At 40.8% G+C, this 25,072-nt stretch overlaps 1 protein-coding gene and 3 long non-coding RNA genes across 6 annotated transcripts; 2 read left to right on the forward strand and 2 right to left on the reverse strand.

Annotated features, from left to right (window-relative positions):
- Window positions 1-4,603: 4,603 nt before the first annotated feature.
- LOC112846530 (uncharacterized) lies at window positions 4,604-8,673 on the reverse strand. Of its 2 annotated transcripts, XR_003219545.1 has the most exons (4): window positions 8,060-8,672; window positions 4,951-6,683; window positions 4,807-4,865; window positions 4,604-4,727 (listed from the first exon to the last, which is right to left on the reverse strand). It is a non-coding gene; the product is annotated as an uncharacterized LOC112846530 (long non-coding RNA). The 2 variants fall into 2 exon arrangements; XR_003219544.1 differs by having other exon boundaries at window positions 4,807-6,683; window positions 8,060-8,673.
- A 70-nt stretch (window positions 8,674-8,743) lies between these two features.
- On the forward strand, window positions 8,744-11,031 carry LOC112846531 (uncharacterized). Its single transcript, XR_003219546.1, has 2 exons — window positions 8,744-8,996; window positions 10,434-11,031. It is a non-coding gene; the product is annotated as an uncharacterized LOC112846531 (long non-coding RNA).
- A 3,086-nt stretch (window positions 11,032-14,117) lies between these two features.
- On the reverse strand, window positions 14,118-16,408 carry LOC112846529 (uncharacterized). Of its 2 annotated transcripts, XR_003219543.1 has the most exons (4): window positions 15,965-16,408; window positions 15,210-15,368; window positions 14,763-14,849; window positions 14,118-14,385 (listed from the first exon to the last, which is right to left on the reverse strand). It is a non-coding gene; the product is annotated as an uncharacterized LOC112846529 (long non-coding RNA). The 2 variants fall into 2 exon arrangements; XR_003219542.1 differs by lacking the exon at window positions 15,965-16,408 and having other exon boundaries at window positions 15,210-15,429.
- A 7,029-nt stretch (window positions 16,409-23,437) lies between these two features.
- On the forward strand, window positions 23,438-24,906 carry LOC109199015 (zinc finger protein 492-like; the record flags this gene model as incomplete). The annotated part of the gene is made up of 2 exons (XM_019354348.2): window positions 23,438-23,917; window positions 24,089-24,906. Coding segments are annotated over 2 exons (687 nt in total), but the record flags the coding sequence as incomplete, so codon positions are not given.
- Window positions 24,907-25,072: the final 166 nt, after the last annotated feature.

Below are 25,072 nucleotides of genomic sequence, written 5' to 3' on the forward strand. Positions count from 1 at the left end.
TACAAACGATTTCATCCTTTAAACCCGAACTCTGTGAACGGCTTAATGTTCGATGTGCTAAAGAATAGAAAACATTATTTCCCATCAGACCATGAGAAACATTCAGGCATCTAACACAGTAACACTAGTTAGCTGTGTGCACTACTAAAAAAGGCTGTTCCAATTCTCAGCACAGATCCTCTCTTTCCCTGAGTACTTAGCAATTCTCCTTCCCACGATGACGTTTAAGGAGATAGGCGCTAATTTTGACCCACGTGTTTACGTTGAGTCACATGACCGCACAGCCACAAATCACAGCAGAGCCGGGAAAGGGGGCGGAGCAAAGTGTGTGTGCAGGAGAGGAGTCACGCAGAGAGAGCTGCTTTTTCATGAAACGGGAGTAAAGTAGTAAACTTACAGGAACATATACCACTACCAATGTTTGGAACGATATCTGCATCGATCTGCACACCCTTGTCTCCTGGATTGAAGCTGAGATCAGCGTGAACCACGTGGGTCTCTGCTCCCTGATTTGTTTGGAAAGACTTCCAGCTTCATCGCGGAGTTTCTCTCGGCTTGTGGGCTCATCTAAAGGTAAGTACCGAGCTAACTTTAATGTGGGTTCAGTTTATGTTGAGTTTATCTCTGTTGAGAATAATAGATTGCTTGGTATACACTGGAGTTAGACAGACTGTAGAGTTCCTGATTGCTTGGAACATTATATTATGGCGGTTGCTAGAGGGTAAGAATACATACAGAAAAATAGTCTTTGAATATGAACAAAAAGATGGGCTGCAGGGCAGGAGAACAGCCAACCCCACCCCCAGGACAGGAAGCCACAGGTACAAGCCTGGGGGAGGGCAACCCCAGGGTGAATAATAGAGAGAGACTAGTGCAGGGGTCTAACTATTATTAGTTATTATTATTATTATTATTATTATTATAGACTAACTATTCGCTTTAGCTAAAGTTATTAAGTTAGCTAAAGAGTTGGGATGCTGTGTAAGACATAAATAAAGCTCAAATACAAAGGTTTGGACACCGTTTTGCATGTTTCCCTACTGTAGGGGTCTCTGCAAGCATACAGGGCTCTGAGAGGGTACAAGATGACAACTTTGGATTTCTACTAGAAACAGTCGATCATATTTGTTTGTCAAAGCTGAATCCAGGGCAAACTAGGCTAAATTAGCGTTTTTAGCTAGCAGCTACAATAAGCATAAAAGTTACTGTACGGCTATTATTTGTTAACATGACACTTGTTCTTATACATGTAATACATTTATTACCAACCTGAGAGTTTATCTGCTGGTCATTCGACATGACGAATGACCTCTGAAGTCTTAATTCAGCTGAAGACGCTGTAGATTCCGGTCAGTAACACTTTCAGTCCGCTGGCAAAATGTAGTTCTATTAATCTGCGCTTGAACCGGAACCGGAAGTAAGTTCCAAAAAACTGAATTTTGGAACTGAAATTGAAATGTAGAACTGAAACTGAATGGTGAGAGTGAAACTGAAATTATTCGAGAGCTGAATTTTTAAAGGACAAAATGCAGTTTCAAAGCAAATGAATTCATTTTCAATATATAAAATTCAATTTCAATTTAGTGATGATCATTTTCAAACCATAAATTCAATTTCAAATTAGACTAATTCAAATTCAGTTTTCAAAAGCATTTATTCAAGTTACAATTCAGATTCAATCTGAGCAATTCAAATTCAAATTTAACTTATTCAAATTCAGTTTCTGATGGCACAGATTTCTGCCCATAGTAACCTATCTGCCAGCCTTTCGAGGTGAGGCCAACTCAAAGCAGTTTCAGACGTTGGGATGTGTGATCTGTTCACAGGGATGAACTCTCTTGTATAAACCAGTGGCAATGTAATTCTCTTTTCCTGCTTGTAGCCTCTAACTTGAAGATTTACCAGTTTCTCACATGGTATGACTGTTGACTTGGCGGACATGGTTGATAGTCTTAGATGAGCCTTATTCTTATCTGTGTCGAGATCCTGGGCTACTTCATCCAAGACCCAAGATGAAGGATGTATCTCTGAGAATCGAGGAGGGCATATACTAGAACTTCTCTCTCTGGGTGATTTTTTTGACGAAACCCAGACAGGTAGAATGAAGGATGTCAGTGTGCTCGCAGTTACTTGAGTTACTCTATTAGAGATTGCGGTTGCTGGTTCATCTCCTTCGTCCTTTTCTTGAGAGTTATCATTCATTGCAGGCATTATCCTTTTACGCTCTACAAACTTGTCATCATGCAGACATGTGGGATGCTTCTTCTGGCGTTTCTCACACGTATTCCTTTTATCACACTTCTTAGAATGATGTCCCCCCTTTAAACATCCAAAGCACAGCCTTTCTGCTTGTACAAACTTGATACGATCCTGGACTGATTTTTCTGTGAATTTGAAACATTTGTCCAGTGTGTGACCATTTCTTTTGCAGTAAAAGCAAGTCATAGGATTCATGTGACTTGAGTTGGTTAAGTGACTTGAAGTTGTCGTTAATGTTTTAGCTCGAATGACTTGGCTGCGTGAGTGTTTGGGCTTACTGATTTCCAAACCCTTGAGTGCTTGCATTGAAGCTATGGGGTCACATGCTAGGTCTGCTTCAGTGGATACAAAATCTGTAAACATGTGAAATGATGGCTACTCGCCATTAAGGGTTTTTCTTATTTTCATCGCTGCGCGATTCCATCTTGTTGTCAACCAGTCTGGAAGTTTCAGCAAGAGTTTCTGAATTTCCATACAGTCATTGAGAACCTCTAATGTCTTTATGTGTGTCATCGCAGCTTCACAACTTCTAAGGAAGTCAGCAAACTCTCTCAACTCACTCCATCTTTGGAGCTTATTTTAGGCCAATTGTGAAGTTTGTCTCTGAAGCATTTTCCTATAGTGAATAGATCCCCAAAGCGCCTTTTCAGCACTTCCCAAGCTGCGTCATATGCTTCATCTGTGCCCACCAGGAGAAATCCTTCGACCACTCTCTTTGCGGGTCCACCAAGGTACTTCCTGAGATAATAGAGTCTTTCGTTCTTTGGAATGTTTTTTCTTTCAATCAAAGTCTCAAATGACAACTGCCAGTCCTTGAACTTTAAAGGGTCACCAGTGAACAGTGCAGGTTCTGGAGTTGGAAGACGATTAGCACTTATTGCGTCTGCTAGTATGCCGACTAGATCCAAGTTTGGCTGTGGATGAGTTGCAGAAGCGGCAGCTTGTGTTTCTTTAGGGATAAATGGTGGACTTGATGCGTTAAGTGCTTGGCCTGTGGTGGCCTTAGGTTGCACACCAGGATTTTGTTGGGCTTGGTTGATGACTGTGGGAGTATGTCTAAAAAATGCATGGCTTGTCGCATTATGGGCTTGGGTTGTATTTGGAGCTTGAGAGGGAAATTGCGGTGGAGCAGGAATTGCTGAGGTTTCACTCCCAGTTTTGATACTGCGCACTAAACTACGACTTTCAGAAATACTCTCAGCTTCTGCGTAAACCTTTACTTTAGCTCTTGCAGCATTCAATTTTTTAACCTCTTCCAAGCGTTCAATCCGTCTGCGCTGCTCCTCCATTGTTTGTTGCCTTTCCAAGTTTTCAAGTTCCAACTTTTGTAGTTCAGCTGCTTCCCTTTCTTGGTCCTACATTACAGCTAATACTTCTTGACACTTCTTGAACTACTTTTAGACCTTCGTGACTTTACCTTGACTTAGTACTCTCAGATCCTAAGCACGACCCAATATCTGGCCATGGCTCTTCATCACCATCTGCGAGGTCTCCTTGTAAGTGTTTTTCAGCTCTTCTGACAATGAACGAGGAAAGTGATGTACATGCATCCACTTTGCGTCTTTCATCTGCATCAGGAGTTTGTATTTGCCGTATTTGTTCATAAATGGTTTGTACATCTTTGCAGGCAACATTTACATTGTTGATGAGCTCATTCAATTCACTCTCGGAAACTTCATTTCTCAGTATTACTTTGCTCAATCTTGCTTCATATCTCCATTTTTCAAAAACAACGGCATATCTGTGTTGGAGGCCTTTGAGTTTCTTCTCTTGAAGCTCTTTACCATTTTCTGTTAGTGTTCTTACTCTTTCACTTTTACGAACAGTCTGTAGTTCTGTAATTTGTTCATCATCATTTTCTTCCACTTCGGTAAGTGGTACAGCATGGTGCTCTTCGAGATCTTTGTCAACCATCTCAGGAGTCTAGTTAAATGTCATCGAGCGCACGGTGATCAGATTTCAAATACTTCTTAAATTTGTGACTTAAGTTACTTTGGGGTACTGTTACTGTATACTTTAAATGCACCTTTTCTTAAAGGACCTTGTAAACCTCACTCCAACTGACCTTAAGCAAGTACACTATTCACCAAACTGCAAAGCATCACCTTGAAGTACAGTAGAAATTAAATAAACTTTGACAATGTGTTATAGAAACTTATTGTGACTCTTTAAACTTGACTTAAACCACTCTTATTCTACTTTTAACACTGTCCTTTGTTAATTTCCACCTTACTCCAGTTGTGCGACGTTGTTGCTGGTGTGCTTGGCTGCTTGAGAACGGTGAGCTTATACAATGGCGCCCTCTTGTGTCGCTCCAATTCACCGTCACTCTCTGCTGCTGCCGTCTTCGTAATTAGCTTCTCACCGGCGCTGGCTAGGGCGAGTTTTCACTGTAACTCCGAAATGACAACACAGGCACGGCTTCTTCAAGACGGGCGCTTCGCTGCATTTATTGAACGCCGTGAAAACTACAAATATAAAACACAAAGGCTTTAAGCGCTTCAGTCTATCAAAGGTAACACTTGTGATTTAACAACAAAAAATTACCTCGTGGCCGCCTGCCACTTCGGAGGTTCTAGAAGAATACCTTTACAGTCTTGTGCATTCTAAATTAAACCATAAAATAATTAGAACACTATACATTACAAATTTTCACAATATTACAATACAGTTATGGCAAAGGACAAATACCTTGTACAGCTGGTAGACTAACCAGGCCTTTGCAGATAGCTCGCTGAACTCCTTAGCGTGATTATTAAACGTGGGCTCACAGTCTGTATTGTCACGCCCCAAACCTCGCGATAATAGCGGTGTAATAAAACTTGTTCTTTATGACAAGATAAACACACCTTTACAATATTGTCCACAGAACTGTACAAGCAAGAACATTTTAACTGCTGGAACCTTCTATTAAACTTCTTATACATAAGTAATTTCTGTAACACTTACAATAAAAATGACAAACATTTAACAATTCACTCTAACATTCCCTCCTGTTTTGTGATTTTTATGCTCCAAATTATTCGTATGTAGTATATTCTTAGCCATGCACCTCTTGCTTGACAATTTCAGCACAGGCGTCATTTACACACAGGCTTCTGTCATAACATTCATTTCTGTCAATTCATATTGTTTTAAGAGTACATAATTAACAAATGTATCAGAAATCATCTTAGTTCGCAATGATCTTATACACGGTAAAATCCATCCTATACATAAGCAAATCAGTATCAATAGTCCGAAAACAGGAATTAATATTTTAAAAAGAAAATGCCACCAAAGACCAGACATTAACCACGTTATCCCGCCTTGTGGTGCATCTACTCCTGTCGCGCGATTCATTATGTATTCCTGCAAGTAAACAACTAAATGTAACAGTCAAACAAGAAGAATCAACATACTCAAAAATCATATGTCACTACAATCCAACTGTATACAGACATAGACATTCAAACACATCCTGTCCTGTTGTCACCGCAGAAAAAGCTTTGTAAAGGAAATTGGATCAAGCTGTTTTGATCTTCTTGGCTCAAAGCCTCAACCAGCTTACAGAAGTGTTAATGATGTAAATGTAGACAAAAGGCTTCTCTGTTTGCATCCTTCTTGCAGAGGACACAAAGAATAGGCGACGTTGTACAAATTCCATGGTAAATCTCCAACTTGGACTAATCCATTGCCCTTCATACACATAGGCAACTGGCCTATTTCCAGTTTATTTAGCTGTTCAATGTCCTGCAGCGAGTCAGATACTTTGAGTCAGACTGGCAGGTCTGTCGTACCAGAGCAGTTCACCGTCCCAGCTACTGGTGAATCAACCGTCCATTCAGGTTCAGAAGTTGAAAAGTTGGCAGTGTTCCAAGTATGTTTAGTCCTGGATGTGTTGCCAAGGCAACCAAACAAACTGTCTCAGTGATGCTATATGGCCACAGTCCAGAAGAATGTGTAGCCAGTGGCATCACAAGCATAACCATTGGTCTCGTTCTTTATGTGAGCGGTTTTGTTCACAAACTGCCACCAGTAGTTGTTGAAAACCCCATGCGGGTACTGGGTGTGATTTGCTCTGTCCCAGTGCGCTCCTGTCATCCCACTCTGGGTCCACAGGCACAAGAAGGCACACAGCACATTCCCAGCCATCTAAGTTGGGTTCAGGATCCGTTGGTTTCTTCACCAGGATTGAGATGAGAGGTCCTAGAGATATACTCCCCCCTTTATACCCTGGCCTTTTCACCATCACCCAGAGTCGGCCAGGAAGTGTGTTACCTTCTTGCAGTGCGCTTGATGTATCGAAGTGTTCCTTTCAGCGATCTTCACTGCTGTGGTCGTCGTCAGCAGCATCCGATATGGACCTTCCCACCGTGGACTGGACCCGCACTTCCTCTCCATGGCCTTGTCAACATCCAATCTCCAGACTTCAGACTCTGCTCCTGCAGAGAAACAGAATCATCTGGCAGATCATTTGTTCTCAAGACATCTTTACTTTTAAACATTTTAAGCATCTAATCTGCTAATATGTTCTCTCTTCTGCTTTTCTATCATCACTACAGAAGACTAGAACTCTAAATGGTCTAACATATATAATCTCAACGAGTCAGACCATTCTCTGTTGGAGTAATCCTCATGTACATTCATATACATCTAAACTAATTCTACACAGTTTAACCATGTTTTGCGTGTCTCTCTAAGTCTTAACTTTACTGTTCTATTAGTTCTCTCTATCAACCCTGCACTTTGTGGGTGATATAAACAATGATGTTTTTAGTGTTATCCCTAGATGTTGTGCCAATAATCTAATCACTTCATTTTCAAAGTGTGGACCATTATCACTATGGTCTTGGGAATCCCATGTTCCAAATGATATTCTTACATATTGCTTTGGCAACCGAAATGGCATCTGCTTTTCTAGTTGGTACAATTTCTACCCACTTTGAAAAAGGGCACACTACCACTAAACAGTACTCATAGTTATTACAGTTGGACAGTTCTATAAAATCCATGTGAATGACTTGTAATGGGTGACTGGGTCTAGGGAATTTCCCTCTCTTAGGTCTCAAATTACCCTGAGAATTGTGCTTGAACATATCATACATGACCTACAAAAAAGTGTTTTTAAGGGTATTTAATCTTAAAGTATAAACTACTCATTATCTCCCTCCTGTTGCGACATGGCGAAGCCCATGGCGCAAAATAGCAGCATTCTTATACAAATTCTAAGGCAGTATTGGTTTATCACACAGATAACAAATACCATCCTGCAAGCTCGATCCTACTGTAAGTCACAACTGTTTTCCCAGTGCATCCCGCATAATAGCCAACGTCTGCTGGCATTGCACTGCTAAAACGTTAACACCATGTTCTCGTAAAGTTGCCTCTTTCGCGATCTTATGTGCAAAAGCATTCTCTAATGCAACAGGCTTACACTCCTTCTCTACGTGCTGTCTACACTCATGAGAAGTGCCCTCTTCTTTCGTTAGCAAAAAAGTTTGACGGATTCAGAATTGTGCACCACTTTATGGTTATGTATGGTTGTGAAAGTAACAGTAACAGTAACATTAAAGACAAGCATCTTGTAGGTGACAGAAATGTAATTTTAGTCTGCAGTAGTAGACATCTACCTTGTGTGGAACTAACAGTGTCAAAAAGATTAAATGAACTATATCCTGAAACATTGTACAGCTTAAGCTGCTGCACATACTGATCTCACGCATGGAGGTAAAGCACAAGCAACTAGAGCTAATCTGGTAGGATAGTAAGTTACTGGCTTCACTTGTGGAAAAAGTGCTGTTAGTTATTTCACAGTCACCTGGCATTTGTGCTGTTCACAGAACCACAAGTCCATCGCTGGACCTCCTCTGCGCTGTGACTTTTTGGAGCTTGGCACGCTCCCTCAGGTCCTCATGTTCCGACGCTGCCGAAGATTCTAAAGGCAGAGCACGTTGTACGCCTTAGTTGTTTTCCTCAACGTCGAAAGTCTTTCATCTTATTTAAGATTTTGTTGTGCAGAGTCTCCTCATGACGATCTCCTGGAAGCCCAGGAGCACAGCTCTCTGTGCTGAAGGCGATCTCTGATCCTTCTGAAGCCTCTCTCCAGGCCTCAGCTTCCATCTTAAGGACGATCCTCGCAGTCACTCCTCGTCATGGCGACATGTGCAAATTTAAATGACACTCCTCTCGCCACATGGCTTCTGCCATGTGTCAACTCCCCTATGAGCAGAGGTGGGTAGTAACGAGCTACATTTACTCCGTTACATTTACTTGAGTAAGTTTTTGAAAAAAATGTACTTTTTAGGTACCTTTTTTGCACGATACTTTTTACTTTTACTTGAGTACATTTATGAAGAAGAAACGGTACTTTTACTTCGCTACATTTGCAAAATTCAACTCGTTACTTTAAAAAAAAATAGTTTAACACATTAGATAACGTGCCGTCAGTGGCGTTTCCGGTAACTTTTTTACCAGTGAGACGTGGCCATACAGTCACATGACCAGTTTGAAACCGTGGCGGGCGGAGCGGCCCAAGCGTTTCAAAGTAGCGGACACACGGAAAGAAGAAACATGATGGTAGAGTCTACGCTAGAGCTGAAGAGGATGAACACCTTTGGCCTCACATACAAAGAACGTTTAGCTTAAAAGCAGCACAAAAGAACAGCTGTGTCTGCAGTGTCGGTGTCTTCAATGAGAGCCAAAACAAACCAACTTTTCAGCGTGAAACAAATCAGCTCGTGTTACCTGATGAAACGGTAAGTTTTCTCTAAATATCTTTTTAGCTGTGGCTAGCTGGACGTCAGTCTTATGTTACAGCAGCTGTGTCGAGCTCGAGCTGCGAGTCATATTTTCGGTGCTACGTTGTAGTGAGATAAGTTTGTGGGTGTTTTGTGCAGCTTCAGCTGTCTTTTAACTGCTCGCTGGTTAGCTAGCGTGAGCTGTAAGCTAACAGCTAGCCTGGTTAATGACGCTGGAGTTCCACGAACATGCAAACAGCTCGTCTCTACTGCTTTAACTGTTAAACAGAAGGCAATACTGCGGCTGACAGGGTTTATTATGTGAAACAGCAGTTTGTTTAGTTTAAACAGTCTGCATTAAGCTGGGCAAACACTGTGCGAGTTTTTTTCAGTCACGTTATTCCGCTCCTGCTCAAACTGCACAATAAAATCACAGAGGTTAGAAGTTCATAGGTCACGATGCAGGTCTCACACTATACGGCCTGATGCTCTGATGCGACCTGAGGGCTCAAACTGTGCGTCCATAACATGAAGCTTATACAAACTCTGTCCCTCGCTCTCCCTCTCTGTCTTTCACTCACACAGACACACACACACACACCATCAACTCTGCTAAATTACTAATGAAAAACATTGACCAGGCAGCTGTGATTGAGCAGCAATGTCCATCCAACTCTTCATGGTTGTTGTAGTCGTGATAATTTTGTGAGGCCACATCGAAAAGCCTCGGATACGGAAGCGTAGAGCTGCCACCGGGGCAAAAGAAAAATAGAGCTATGTTACATTATAACGTGAAAGGTTTATTGTTCTAACAATATACTTTTAATGTTTGTGCAATATACCTTTCATGTTTGAACAATATAATATCACGTTATTGCAATATACATAATTATCACATTCGTACAATATAAATATTATATTGTTCAAACGTGAAAGGTATGTTGTTAGAACAATAAACTGTTTGTGTTATAACGTGATATAGCTCTATTTTTCTTTTGCCTGGGTGGCAGCTCTACGCTTACGTACTCGGATGAGCCTCATCCTCCAAGTTGTGCCTCCATCTCTTGTGTCCAGATCACACGCTGCGCTGCCGTGCCGCTCCACCTTTTCTTTCATTTCTGTGTTTGTGCTGCGCAGTGTGAGAGGCGACAGGATTTCAAACTGGTTTGATTATCATGCGACCATACAATTGATGATTGGGAGCTGGTCGTGAGGTGTTAACTGCTTATCGTTACCCCATGTATACTACACGATGCACACACGATTAAGGAAAAACATGGCCGATCCCCAAAACAGTTGCGCGACTGAAAAATCCGCTCAAAATGGGCCAAAAATTGCACAGTGTATGGCCATCTTTTGGAGGCTTCCTCCAAACAAACATCTGCAGTTTGGCGGTGTATACAGCACTATAATGACCAGACCTAATTCTTTTGAAAACCTTACATCTTTCCACAGGTCTCCACTTCATCAGACATCACCTAGACCCAGAGCTGGGTGAGGCCAGCACAAACAGCGGCCTATTCGACGAAGACGATGGATCCATGGGGTCAGGAAAGCCAGTAGCAGAGGAGCTGGAGAGATACCTTTCATGTCCATTCACTGGAGGTGTGGATGTATTGCATGGCTTTCCTCAGATCAAGAAGCTGTCGATTAAAGACTTTTTAGTCACGCAGGACTCCTGTTCACTGCTAAACGGTCACAGCTTCACAGCAAGAACCTTGAGAGCCTACATCTCAAGCTGAAGCACCATTTCACTGACTGAAGAAACAATTTATGGTAAAGTGAGCCATACACATATGTACATCCACATAGTGGGAATTTGTATTTGTCTTTTATAATTAGTTTTACTCTGATTTCAGTGTTTATTTGTGAGTGTAGTTTTTACATTTTTACATATTACATTGTGTTAATCCACTGTCTATATTTCAGGGTATTTTAGTATACAAAATAAGTTTTGTTAGAATGTCTATTCTTGTGGAATTTTAGCACAGATGTTTTGTTTTGTTTTTTCATTCCTGCTGTCCGCCTTGGGAATAAACTTTTCCTGATTATACCTGTTGCATCTCTGTGTCATTTGTTTCTCATTTACTTAATCCCTCCTTGTATTTAAAAAAACCCACCCCTAATAAGACATTCTGGCGCATCAGCTGTAGTCTGTTATGTTGAAGCTGCCTCGTTCTAATGTTTACTCTGAGGCTGCTGTAAATGTGAATATATTTACTGTGGGTTTTGCTTGAAAAAGCTTTACATTGTGAAAAACTGAAATCTTGAAATTAGAATTGTTGTGCCTTTTTTTTGTGGATCTTTTTACATATATTCCTTTTGAAAATACTAACATTTGTATATTTATTTATTTTTGATTGTCTGATAGCATTTATTTATGAAATAAATCGGACATTTCAAACAGTTACTCGCAATTTACTCAGTACTTGAGTAGCCTTTTCACCAAGTACTTTTTTACTCTTACTCGAGTAACTTTTTTGACGACTACTTTTTACTTTTACTTGAGTAATAATATTTTAAAGTAATGATACTCTTACTTGAGTACATTTTTTGGATACTCGACCCACCTCTGCCTATGAGACATGTACAAGAATGTTGCACAGTCTCCCTAAAACAATCTCCAGGGTTTGTCCCTTGGAGCAGCTTCACTCCAACCTGTAACCCTGTATAAAAACATTTGTCAGCAATTAAATGTTTAGCTTGTCTAACTCTCAGCTCCACCCAGAGCCTGTATCCTAGAAGACAAAGTCTTTAAATCAAACTTCACATTTTCAACCAACTATAGATCATAAGAGTAATAAAGTATTCAGCATAAAAGACAAATATCATGTGCAGGTTTTCTCCAGTCATCAAATCACTTTTTATCATAATTTGTCCCAAATCATGAGTCATCCCAATTTATTCCACAATTTAATCTGTGACTTTCCTTAAGTTTGTCACTCCACTCATTTTTATCACTGTGAGCTCAATAGTGGCCAGCTAATGAGCCCCATATTCAACTATTCTGTAATCACTGCACATTTGTTCACTTGTCACTTGCCTGTCTGTGCTGAATCCTTTACAAGCACTCTTAAAGAATCATCCTGGTGGTCAGGCGTCGGCCAGCCAGATTCCAGAGATGCTGTAAAAAGGTCATAAAGCTTTCAAACACAATATATCCCACACTGTATTCACATCTTCCCTGTAATTTTCAACATTTTCTCCACAACACAGTGTAATTTAATCACCAACACACAGCGTGTAACCACAGTTTTCTTCACACAAAATCTCAGTAATCCTGTGATAGAAAAACATCATTAAGATGTGTCCTGCTATAAATCACATGATCGAATGACATGATTAACCATCTGCTGTAAAAAGAATGGTAAATGTTAGCGCTGCGCATTTGCATACTCTCTTTCTCACAGTAATCTCTGTGAGCAACACAAAGTAGTTAATAACACACCCATGGTAAATTCACAGACACAGAAAATTTTAAACTAAAAGGTTAAATTTGCAGAGTTCACATAGTCATGTGACCCAAGTTTCCTCCTGTGGTCTCCTTCTGCTCCTGCAATAGAGACACACACAGAGATACAGCCACACCTTTGTCAGGTGGGGGTTAACTTCACACAATGGTGTTAAGTCAGTCAGTCTTGTCAGCTTTTGTCAGTCAGTGTTTTCACTCATTTTTTATTTGCTGACAGTAGAACCTCTCGTGACGCAATAAGTTTCTACTGCCAGCAATGACGTCATTTCAAAAGAAAAAGAAAAACTTTAGAATTGGATTACGTCGCTGAATCCTTTTTGGCAGGGACTTGTTTTCTGATTGTCCCAAATAAGTGGCTTTCTCCCAAGCCCATTTTAATTTTTGGAGAATCTCACTTTTGCAACAGTTTTCTCGACGACGAGTCGTATAACGCTTCTGTTCTATTCGTGCATCTCTGCTCAAACAGAGACCATCAAACGAAACTTTCAGTGCACCATGAAAGTAGCAAAATAAAAAGAAAGGAAAGAAAATAAAGGAAAGCAAAGGACAGAAAGGCCTTGTTCAAGTCATGACACGTGTTTTTCATGCCAGGGGGATAAATCGTAACAACCCATTTGGCAGGCTCAACTTAATAACAAAAGAAAAATCAACAGATCAATCTCAAACATTCATCCAATCAGCCACACACAACATACAGCATAACCCTGTTGTCTCATCACATAATAAGTTTCTTCTCATGTAACCAAATGTGTGCCATGGTAAAACTTCTTCACACACTGTAAAAAAGAAAATGTTGAGAAAACGTAAAATTTCAAGGCAACATGATGCAAGAGATTTGAGTTTTCTCAACTTTTGCCAACTCTTGTTGACTTAACTAAGATTTACAAGTTCTGCCAACTTGGATCTTCTTGTTCACCTAATTAGGATAATCCTGGAAGTCTAACGAAGAAATTCTGGTTTCAATGCCATGTATTTCTGCCTTCACCAAACACAGATATTCTTGTTGAGTAATCGTACAATTCTTACTCCAGTGAGTTGAAAATTTACCTATATAAACAAAGGAAAATGTATGCTGTTATTATACTTGAAAAAACACTTAATAAATGATACAGAATAAAACAAAGCACAATTCAATGTTATCTAAAAGCTTATTTATTTTGTTCAACAGTCTTTTCAGTACATTTCAGAATGTCATGGGTAGTAGGGTGAATTTCTGTTAAAAAAACAAAAAGAAAGAAAGAAAAGAAAAGAAATAACAAACAAACAAAAACGTGTTGCCAGTTTCTTTTGGGTGCTTTGAGCACCCCAGCAGAGACGTTAAAATTCCAGAGTCCAGAACCGAAAAAAGAAAAGTGTCCAGCAACTTAATAATTCACCCACACACACCCTGAATGTCTTGTAAAAGCTGAACATAACTATTGCACATTAAATAGGGTAGTGCCACAAACGATTGCCTATGTACCCAGACATTGACATTTTACACAGGCTTACTATGATGAACTATGGAAGTTAAAAGTTATTAGAAATGTTACCATCAATGAAGAAGAAACTAACACTGTAACAAGTTTTTTACAATACTACAAGACAAATTTTCACCATATATTCTCAACAATACAGATTCATCTGACTAAAATTTACATTTTGAATAATGATTTATCCACTTCGCCTTCATATTGTCCGACCAGTTCAAAATAAGATGGCCTGAATTGCTTCAAAGGTAAAACTCATCTGCTTTGGATAATCAATGTTGAGGGCATACAGAAGGCCAAAGAGGTATGCCAGGGCAGTAGAGAGGTCTGCAATGTTCTGTAGCACGATGTCCCCTTCCAACACAACTGCATGTTCTCGCACAGACGTATCGGCATCGTCATCTTGTAGGATGGTGAGGATGGCAACTGATGCACCGTTCAACACTGGTTCCAAAATGTCAGTGTCCTGAAGAAAAGTAAAATATGAATTATTGAAAGCTAAGAAAAAGTAAAGACAAAACAAATTTCTAAAGATTTTAACTTTAACCTCTATACCATGCTGGTCGTTTGACTCATGGAGGTTTTAAGAAGAAAAAGCTTATTTTCCTTTAATTAATGCCACCTTGTGAGTGTACAAAAATATTTTCTGCTATGGAACAACCACCAACAATGCCCAGGTGCTGCTCAGCAGAAAAAAAGGGGTGAGAGTTATGACAACTGCAATTCCCACTATAAAATTATCTGGACTGCACTGAGGACTGAGCATTTCCATTTTGGATTAACTCATCCTTTAAAAACATCTCATAGCAATTAGTTTTACTTGCATCACTTTTTTGTACTTACTAAGCACTTCAGGAAAACCTCTGTTGCATCTTCCCTTGAGGAAAAAGGGCAGGCCTCTCAGTGCCCATTGGACACAGTGTTGGATGTCTAAAGAGTGTTCAGTGGAAAACAAGAATTTCAATTAGTGAAGTAATATGGTGTACTATACACAATGCAAAAACAATCTCATAGTAATGAAAGTAAAGCACAGGTCAGACCCAGCAACAAGCAAAACTTACAAAAAAAAAAAACACCCAACAACAACAACACCATGTTAACAATTTTACTTTCTTTTTACAAATTAAATAAAATACTGCCAAATAAGAACAAAGCAATGACTGATGACATTCATTTTTACTGACATGTCCACTGATGTGTTTTGTTTGAAGCCAACATCTTTTTCAGTTTCTGTTAAGAGAAAAGTATACTCTCTTCTAAAAATGTTAGATAAAGGAGCACTTCACTCACCTGTTCATCAAGTTTATCCAGGAGGTCTTCCATCTCCTCACAAAGAACTCCCTTCTTAGACCGGTACAGTTTCAGCAGGCCAGGCACAAATTTGTGAAGGGATGCATTGAAGGTCCCCAGGAGGTCTTTGCTTGTGATCCGATGAAATTTTTCAGATATCTAAACAATACATTCACCAAAATATTGTCATTTATTCAGCACAGAAAATTCCTGGGTAGCTGTCTTGGACGGTCTGCACCATGTTATATGCCTGATTGTGTTATCAACAGCAAAACCTACTTCAAAACTCTTTCATGAATACGTCTTTTGCACAGGAATAGAAACACCCCCCACAAAACCCAGTATCAAGATGAAAATACACATTATGTTGTGTACACATTAAGTTGCACTAAAATCTGTGACCAATCACATTCTGTGACCTGCCTTAGTATTCTTTCCCTAACCATCTCAGTCTATAGAAGTCCTATTTCTAGCACAAAAAAAAATAAAAAATACATGCTAAGTTAAAATTATGAGATTGCCTTTCTGTTTCACAATTTCGATTTAGCAGGGGGACTCTTTTCTTCTACTGGCAGAAATGTTCAGGGTAAGGATTTCAATATAACACTGGCAAGGGCCTTGACTGGAGTGGTAGCACAAGATAATAAAGTTGGCCAATGCATTACCCCAGCAAATACCGTACTACTTCAATATAAGTATAAATAATGGACAATTTGAATAATAATTAAATTATAAATAAATTAGGACAGTCTTACCTCCTCAGAGGAAAACCGCGCAGGTCATCTCTCCTGGACCTCAGATACCATAGGCTGACACTCCACGACCTCCTCTCTCCGCCTGAGAGAAAATGTTTGCAATAATGAAACATTTCAATATAATGTAGGAAAAAAAAGAGAAAAAAGTTACGGATTGGACTCCCCGATCCTTACTGCGCATGTGCAAAGTCGGACCGTACAGATCGCGTCTACCCATGGAATTGTACATAAAATCAATACTGCACCAACAAAAAGGCTCTTAAAACAATACAATACTTTCCACAGCTTTGAAGGATGGGTCAGGTGTATCCTTCGTGGCCCACCCTATGCCAGAATTCATCGCGCGGCCCAGCCGATTCTTGTTTCAAACAATGGCGGCAGCCACTTAGTTTTAATATTACTCTTATTACTCTTTCTGGGTCACAAAGTAAACTTTTAAGATATTTTCAGGTGAGAATGTAGCTGTGGAAACTTCAAATATCTGCTCAGTTTATTAAGACAACACATTTTTGCAAAAATGCTTCTACGTTTTCGGAGACGTCTGCTACCACCAGCTTCGATAGCTAGCTGGGGATTCAAGGCTCGCTAGAGCAGCGAGAACAGCGAACTCCTGACATATCATTTTCAACCCCCCGTGCGGTCCTTTGCTAGCTTAAACATGATATATAAGTCCCTTAGATGACTTAAATATGTTATTGTTTGGCTTTTTTTTCAGTGCTTTACTCGTTCCACCCTCCTGGGTCCTCAGGAGGATGCAGCCTAGCGCTTGTAGAAAATCCTAATAACAGATGTCGTTAGCTTACCTGCTAGTGCAAATGGCCGGCAGCTCCCGCACCTGTCCAAAAAATGGTCAAATAATACACTCCAACTTCAGACCAGGTAAAATCCGTAATGGTCGAAAATTTTTAATTTTCATCCAACTTTGGCCACGTTCAAATTTTCTTAGCAGGTTTTCAGTCCAGAACACATTGACAAACCACTATCACACAGTCTCCTCAGGCTCGTTTGGTCTAGTTCAAACTTATTCAGACCACATGTGCCAGTCACCTACGGGGTTTCCCACTGGTTCCCAGCTCAACTCAAAAAATCTACTCAAAAGTTGATAATCTTTGTTATGCTCGCTAGAAAATCTTAGTTAGGACAACAATGGAAGAAATTTGTTGGGCAGACAAGCTATTTTAGGTTGTAAATGGAAAGTTTTATTTCTAAGTCAGTTTAATTTGAAAACTTTACTCAAATCAACAATTACTAGTTATCGTTTTTACAGTGCACACCAGAAACTCACAATCAGCTCACTCATGTAAGACCCCTCATCAGCATTCAGTTTTCCTCTATGATGCAGTCATCTGTCCTCCTATAATATTCAGTCCCCTAGTCTATGTATCACTTTCATCTTACTAGTGACTTGGACAAGATGACAAACAGAATCTCATGCTTAAGATGCTGTCTGGTCTTCATGAGTATCATTTATTGTGTATATGCATGTAGGGTTAGTATAGTTAATGCATTTTCTGTATGTTTTTGTGTTCCTCTCTCATCACATTTTCATTATTCTCATCACTGCTCAAAACAACACACATCTCTCTCTCTCTCTCTGTTGTTTTTAAACTATCCTTCTCTCCAAAACAGAAAGTAGCATTACAGCTGTTTCAGGCTGAGAAACATCTACACTCTTCGTGCTATCATTAACCACACAAGTATGTTATTTCTTTGTCTGCTGGGCAGGTGACTTGTAGAATCACGTCTGCCCCAGCTGGATACCTTTTCACACACACCGTGACATCAGACACACTTACACTTGCTTCTGCTTAGAGCACAATTTCACTTCATTCATCAACAAACCACACACCACGTGCTGCCCAATAAAAACTTTGCAGTTATTTCATTCTCTTTCAAGGCAGACTTACAATGTTTAGTCTCCATTACAAGACAACAATCAGCCACACTCATGCAGACCACGTCTGGCCCGCACACACACAACATAGGCTTATCGCTTGCGTCTGCACGCACAGCTCTCATGGACCTGCGTGGTAAACGCACAGTCCAACGCACTCCCGTGCTCGCGTGAAACCGCGCACCTACGGAGCCGTTTCTTTGGTAGCCTGCGACCTTCCCGCACGGCTGGCGCACTCCCGTACCTGCGAGAAACCGCACGGTCACGTAGCCGCTCTCTATTGTTTTAGATTCGCGTGAAACCCGTGCAACCAGAGCCCCCCTGGACCCGCATCTGCCCGCGCAGTCTCAGTGACGCATAAGGCCTTTTCTACTCACTGTTCGTGTTGTTTTCGTTCATGGGAAGAGTCTCTGTATCCCGTCAATCGCCATCCATCCCGTGGGGAGTTCAGGCGCAAACTGTCCGGCCTAGTGACAAACAAGGCACTAGGGCTTTCCGTCAATCATCCCAGACGTTGCGAGGCGTCCTCTCCCTCTCCTCGCGGTGGATGCGATGTGTTAGGTTCCGGCTCTCGAAGGACCAAATAAATGTTGGGTCTAAACTCAGACCCCGCTGTATCCAGGACTTATTCCCATGAAAGAAAAACAAGGCAACAGCGATCGATCGATTTTACTTGCACAAGGGAGGCCTTTGGTCAAGAACCAGCTCTTGGAGCTCACGCTCCTAACCTGTCTCCAGCCAAAAGTCCTTCAAAGAGCAGCTTCCCTCGCAGCTATTTATTGACAAACTGTTACAGTTCACACAATAGTTTACAACATGTACCTCCCCTCTTAACCCCCCTTGGTTACAAAGATGAGGCAGTGTGTGTATGTATGTGTGTGTGTGTGTGTGTGTGTGTGTGTGTGAAAGAGAGACCTCCTGCTGAGCAGGTAGCTTACATCAAACAGACCTTCCAGATAAGATGTGTCTGTAATCAAACCTACAGCCCCTCACCCAAAAACTCAAGAATCTGGGGAGGGGGACTGTGGAATTGCTTTCATCCCACAGTTAAACAATGTAGAAATGGATGGTAAGCATAAAAATGACAAACATTTAACAATTCACTCTAACAGTGATAGCCTCCGTAATTTATTTGTGCCTGGGGGAGTTTGACAGGTATGGGGAAGCACTGTATAAGGTTCCCGTTATTGATGCTTGGGTGGTTGACCGGGATGGATTTTCTCCTGTCACTTTCTTGACCTTTACAGCTTCGTCATATTGCACTTTATGGTGACGTTTAAGGTGGTAATACAAATCCGTAGTGTTAGCTTTGCGGTGATGCTACTATGGCAAAACACAGCTTGCAAATTATATTTTTTTGACTCTCATCATCTTCTTTTAACCAAAAAACTTCCACACAGAGGAATGAGAACCTTTTCTTGGAATTAATGTTACAGTGGGGTTGTCATTCTCACCGCCATCAGCGAGCTTTTCCTCTGCACTCATTGTGTTTTCTCCCCTCCAGCAGTTTCTCTCACGTGCTCTCCATTGTTTTTTCCCTGCCAGCTGGCTTCTGTATCACGTGGTATAAGGCTCCGCCCTTGTCATTTGTTGAGCATGAAGAGTGAGCGCTTGTTTTCATGGAGATTATGTCCCGGATCAAAATGCGGTATAATCGTCATCTTTTTTTTTTTTCTCCTTACATCATTGTCATTTGGAAATGAGATCGCACATAAGTATGAATTGAGATCGCGATTTTCTAGCGTTTAATTGTGCAGCCCTAAATGATGCCATCGAACAGATTTGACACAGGACACAGACCTTCAAAATAAAACAGGAAACATGAGATTCAGACATGACAATACAAACTTGGTAATATAAGACACTCAGCATGAAACACAAAGGGTGAGAGAAACTTAAATACAGGGGAAGAAAATAAAAGGGAAATCTAATAACCAAATGAACTTCGCTGACCTAAAGAACTTAAACATAAACCATAAACATCAAAAATAAACTAGAACTCAAAACCCTGGGTCCAAAGACCCAGGAACGTGACAAATGCATAAATAACTGAGCTGCTCAAGCAGGTATATAGTGCTGAATTAACTCAAAACGATTCAGATTAGCCTCGACCGTCTTAGCAATCTTCTTTACATGCTTACATGAAAGAAGATTACATGACTGGTCTGTCAGCACATCAGGGCTGGTCTGCCTCCCACTTTGGACCCCCACTAATTTGCCTACAGGACAAATCAATCCACCGAGGACGCTATCACCATAGCGCTCCACACTGCGCTGAGTCACCTGGAGCACCGAGGAAGCAATGTGAGAATGCTCTTCCTGGACATCAGCTCAGCATTCAATCATATCATTCCGGAGATCCTGGTCCAGAAACTGTCTCACCTTGGACTCTCCACCCCCATCTGCCTCTGGATCAAGGACTTCCTGACAAATAGACCACAGTCTGTCAGACTCGGCCCCCACCTGTCCAGCACCATCACACTCAGCACCGGGTCTCCACAAGGATGTGTTCTGAGTCCCCTCCTGTTTACACTCTACACATCCGACTGCTCCCCTACCCATCTCTCAAACACCATCATAAAGTTCGCGGATGACACCACAGTGGTTGGACTCATCTCAAGGGGGGATAAGTCGGACTACAGAGATGAGGTCAACAGAGTGACTGAGTGGTGTTCAGTTAATAACCTCCAACTAAACACCACGAAAACTAAAGAACTTATCTTGGACTTCAGGAAGGGCAGAGCAGACCCGGCCCCACTTTACATTCACGGGAACTGTGTGGAGAGGGTGCACTGCATGAGGTTTCTGGGCGTGCAGATCTCTGATGATCTCTCCTGGACTGCAAATACTACGGCGGTGGTAAAAAAAAAAAAAAAAAAGGCCCAGCAGCGTCTCCACTTTCTGAGAGTGCTCAGGAGGAACAACCTGGAGGAGAGGCTGCTGGTGACATTCTACAGAGCCACCATAGAGAGCATCCTAATGTACGGTATAACAACATGGTATGCAGGGTGCTCAGCTGCAGACAGGAAAGTACTGCAGAGGGTCATCAACACAGCCCAGAAGATCACTGGCTGCTCTCTGCCCAGCCTGGAGGTCATTGCAAACTCTCGGTACCTCAGCAGAGCTGGCAATGTCATCAAGGACCATTCTCACCCCAGCAACCAAGTGTTTGAACTATTACCGTCAGGCCGAACATACAGGTCACATAAAACCAGGACAAACAGATTCAGGGATAGCTTCTTTCCCAGAGCTATCACCGTAGTAAATAAGCACAAAAACAATTGAACCTACTTAGCTATACCATACTGTCACTGTCATTATATTATGCTGCTATTCATACTGTCATTATATTATTGCTGCTATCCTGTATATATCGTACTTACTATTGTTTGACTACTTACGATTGTTTTATTGTACCTTTTATATTTTACATTTATATTTATTATTGCATTTTGCACCAAGGGAGTGACACTCCAATTTCGTTGTACCCTGTACAATGACAATAAAGGCTATTCTATTCTATTCTATTCTATTCTATTCTATTCTATTCTATTCTATTCTTGTCCAATTTAAGCTGTAAATCAACAATTATTCCTAAAAACTTAAAATCTTTGGCCTTCTTCGTTCCTTAACTGGATTTTAAACTCATCGTTTATCTGATCATCAGGAACAAGAAACTAAGAATCTTTTAGTCTCACTCATTTAAACCCTCTGCTGCATTCTGTTCACCCCTGCTATCATTCAATCATCTTTCCTAATATAATATTAGTCCACTAGTTCATATATCGTTTCTCATCTCACTAAGTGAACCGAACAAGGTGATAAAATCAGAAACACAGGCTTAAAATACCATCTGGTATTCATGAGCTTCATTGCATGTGTGTGTATGTGTTAAAACATTCTGTGCTTATGTATGTCGTTTTAATTACTTTCCTCTTTTTCTGAAACAAATCTGTTTACTACACCTTCTTGTTTCAGAAACGTCTAAAGAAGAAAGTCTCTATTGTAGTCAGGCACAGCTAAATTCTGCTTGTGAGTTAACCTAGCCAACCACACTGTGTGATGTTAGCACCTTCAACATGTACCCCCTTGTGATGTGTGCCACTTCCTCTATGTCCTTTATTTGTACCACCATATGGAGAACCACAATAGCCACACACATCAAAATACACAACTGTTAGATGCTTAGACGATGAATTGTAGAATAAATTCTCCATTTGTAAAATAATTTTAGAATTCCACATTAACAAAATGAGTTTCGAAATGTTTTTTTTTAAAACCTCATTACCATCCTAAGGGAGCTAGGATGGTAATGAGGTGCTTGAAATGTTGTAGGTGGCTGAGTTTATACTGCTACCATTGAGACTGATCGGGACTCCGTCTTTGTGGATCTATGGAAGTCCATATATACAGGGTGTAGCATCCCCTGGATAAAGGCGATGACATGCAGGGGGTCAGTGGTTTTTCCTTTCAAGTTCTTGTAGGCAACTGATGACTTTCTATTTGTAGTTGCTTCTGGGGTTTCACCTTGAAGCTTCATAGGTATTGTTGTCACTGAGGAGTTTAGTCATGTTTATTTGCTCTTCTTTTTTTTGTCAGGAATAAAATACATATATATACTTTTTGTGTCACAGCTGAGTAACAGGAGGAGAAGAGTCTGGTGGAGCAGCAGAGGAACATTTTCAGCCATTTGGACTCAGCTCAGCCACTACAGAGGAAACAATGACTTCAACACAAAAGGTGAGAAAAACATCACAGTTACACTGTTATAGAAACTGTGTGTACAGCTGGTTGGTTTTTAAAAACATGTTAACAGCAGCTTTATCTTTTCCATCCTGGGCTCCTCCATATATACAGAATCTACATTCACAACCAAAAACCACAGAAGTTACAAGAAAATACAAAGATCATATTTTCTCTACACACATTGAAACAACAATATCATCAGTTGGATTCAAAAAAAATTCTGAAATAAAAGAGTTTCTCTACTGAGATCAATATTTCTTCAATAATGTCATTTTCATTACAACTCTCATTGTAGCACATCATTGTAATGTGATACTATCACCAGAAGGTGGTGGTAACACAGCTACAATGTGTTTCTGTTGACATGTTTGATTCCACTGATGGAGGGAGTTTCAGTTTGTTCCACGACTGCATTTCACTCACTGCCTCTGTTTGTATCTCTGTCACTGCAGGACCAACATGGAGCGAGTAGTCAGCGCTCTCAGGAGGCCGACAAACCTCACAGAAGAAAGGGAGAGAAAACCTACAGCTGTGATGAGTGTGGGAAGTCTTTTACCCAGGCTGGAAGCTTTAAAATACACCAACTCATCCACAGTAGAGTTAAAGGTTACAGCTGTGAATTGTGTGGAAAGTCTTTTACCCAGGCTGGAAGCTTAAAAATACACCAACTCATCCACGGTGGAGTTAAGCCTTACAGCTGTGAATTGTGTGGAAAGTCTTTTACCCAGGCTCAAAGCCTAAAAACACACCAAGTCTTCCACAGTGCAGTTAAACCTTACAGCTGTGACCTGTGTGGAAAGTCTTTTACCCAGGCTGGAAACTTAAAAACTCACCAACTCATCCACAGTGCAGTTAAACCTTACAGCTGTGACCTGTGTGGAAAGTCTTTTACCCAGGCTGGAAACTTAAAAACACACCAACTGATCCACAGTGGAGTTAAACCGTACAGCTGTGACTTGTGTGGAAAGTCTTTTACCCAGACCAGAGACTTAAAAAGGCATCAACTCATCCACAGTGGAGTTAAACCTTACAGCTGTGAGTTTTGTGGAAAGTCTTTTACCCAGGCTGGAAGCTTAAACACTCACCAACTCATCCACAGTGGAGTTAAAGCTTACAGCTGTGAGTTGTGTGGAAAGTCTTTTAGCCAGGCTCAAAGCCTAAAAACACACCAAGTGTTACACAGTGGAGTTAAACCTTACAGCTGTGGGTTGTGTGGGAAGGATTTTACCCAGGCTGCACACTTAAAATCTCACCAACACATCCACAGTGGAGTTAAACCTTACAGCTGTGAGTTGTGTGGAAAGTCTTTTACCGTGGCTGGAAACTTAAAAAAACACCAACTCATTCACAGTGGACTTAAACCTTACAACTGTGACCTGTGTGGAAAGCCTTTTACCCATGCTCAAAGCCTAAAAATTCACCAACTCATCCACAGTGGAGTTAAAGCTTACAGCTGTGACTTGTGTGGAAAGTCTTTTACCCAGGCTGGAGACTTGAAAAGACACCAACTCATCCACAGTGGAGTTAAACCTTACAACTGTGACTTGTGTGGAAAGTCTTTTTCCCAGGCTAGCGGCTTAAAAACTCACCAACTCATCCACAGTGGAGTTAAACCTTACAGCTGTGACTTGTGTGGAAAGTCTTTTCAATATCCATATCAGCTGAAAAAACACCAACAGATCCACACCTGAAAGTAACTCTACAGGTGCAGTTACTGTGAGGTATGTATTTATTTTTATCTTGTATTTTTAACCTGATTGTTTGGAACAAGTCTGATCAGTAAACTTATGGAGTTATACTGAATGAACTGTTTGGAAAAATGAAGAATCATTTTCTCTCAGTAAGCTGAGTGTTGTAATCTAAATAGTAAAATTTAATTGGACGTTCGCAGAGATGCTGTCTTTGTTTAGAAGTGGAGCAAAGCACATGGATCCAGTTCTCAACCCTGTCGTCACTGTGGTGGTGGAAAAGAGTTTCTCTGTGACCTTTGTGGAAAAACTTCAATCATCAACGGGACCTAAAACCTCATCAACGTAGACACACTGGAGACAAAATGAACTACTGCAAAGAATGTGGGAGAGGCTTCCACACACCAAGTACATTAAAAATACATGAACTCTTCCACAGTGGGGTCAAAAAGCACATCTGTGACCAGTGTGGGTCATCCTTCACCACTGGACATAATTCAATAAAATAGCATAAGCGAATCCACACAGGAGAGACACCATACAAGTGCAGACACTGTGACAAAAGCTTCTCACAATCAGGTCATCGTAACAAACATGAACGTACACACATGGAAGTGAACTTCAGCTGTGACCAGTGTGACAAGAGCTTCAGGAATCTCAGTTCATACTCCGAACACAAACGATCCCACACTGTAAATAAACTGTTTCACTGTTACCAATGTGCAAAAACATTCACTTCATTATCTGCTCTGTGCAAACATCAGCCTGATCATGCAGGAC

Source organism: Oreochromis niloticus, linkage group LG3, assembly GCF_001858045.2.
Source record: "Oreochromis niloticus isolate F11D_XX linkage group LG3, O_niloticus_UMD_NMBU, whole genome shotgun sequence".
NCBI lineage: Eukaryota > Metazoa > Chordata > Actinopteri > Cichliformes > Cichlidae > Oreochromis > Oreochromis niloticus.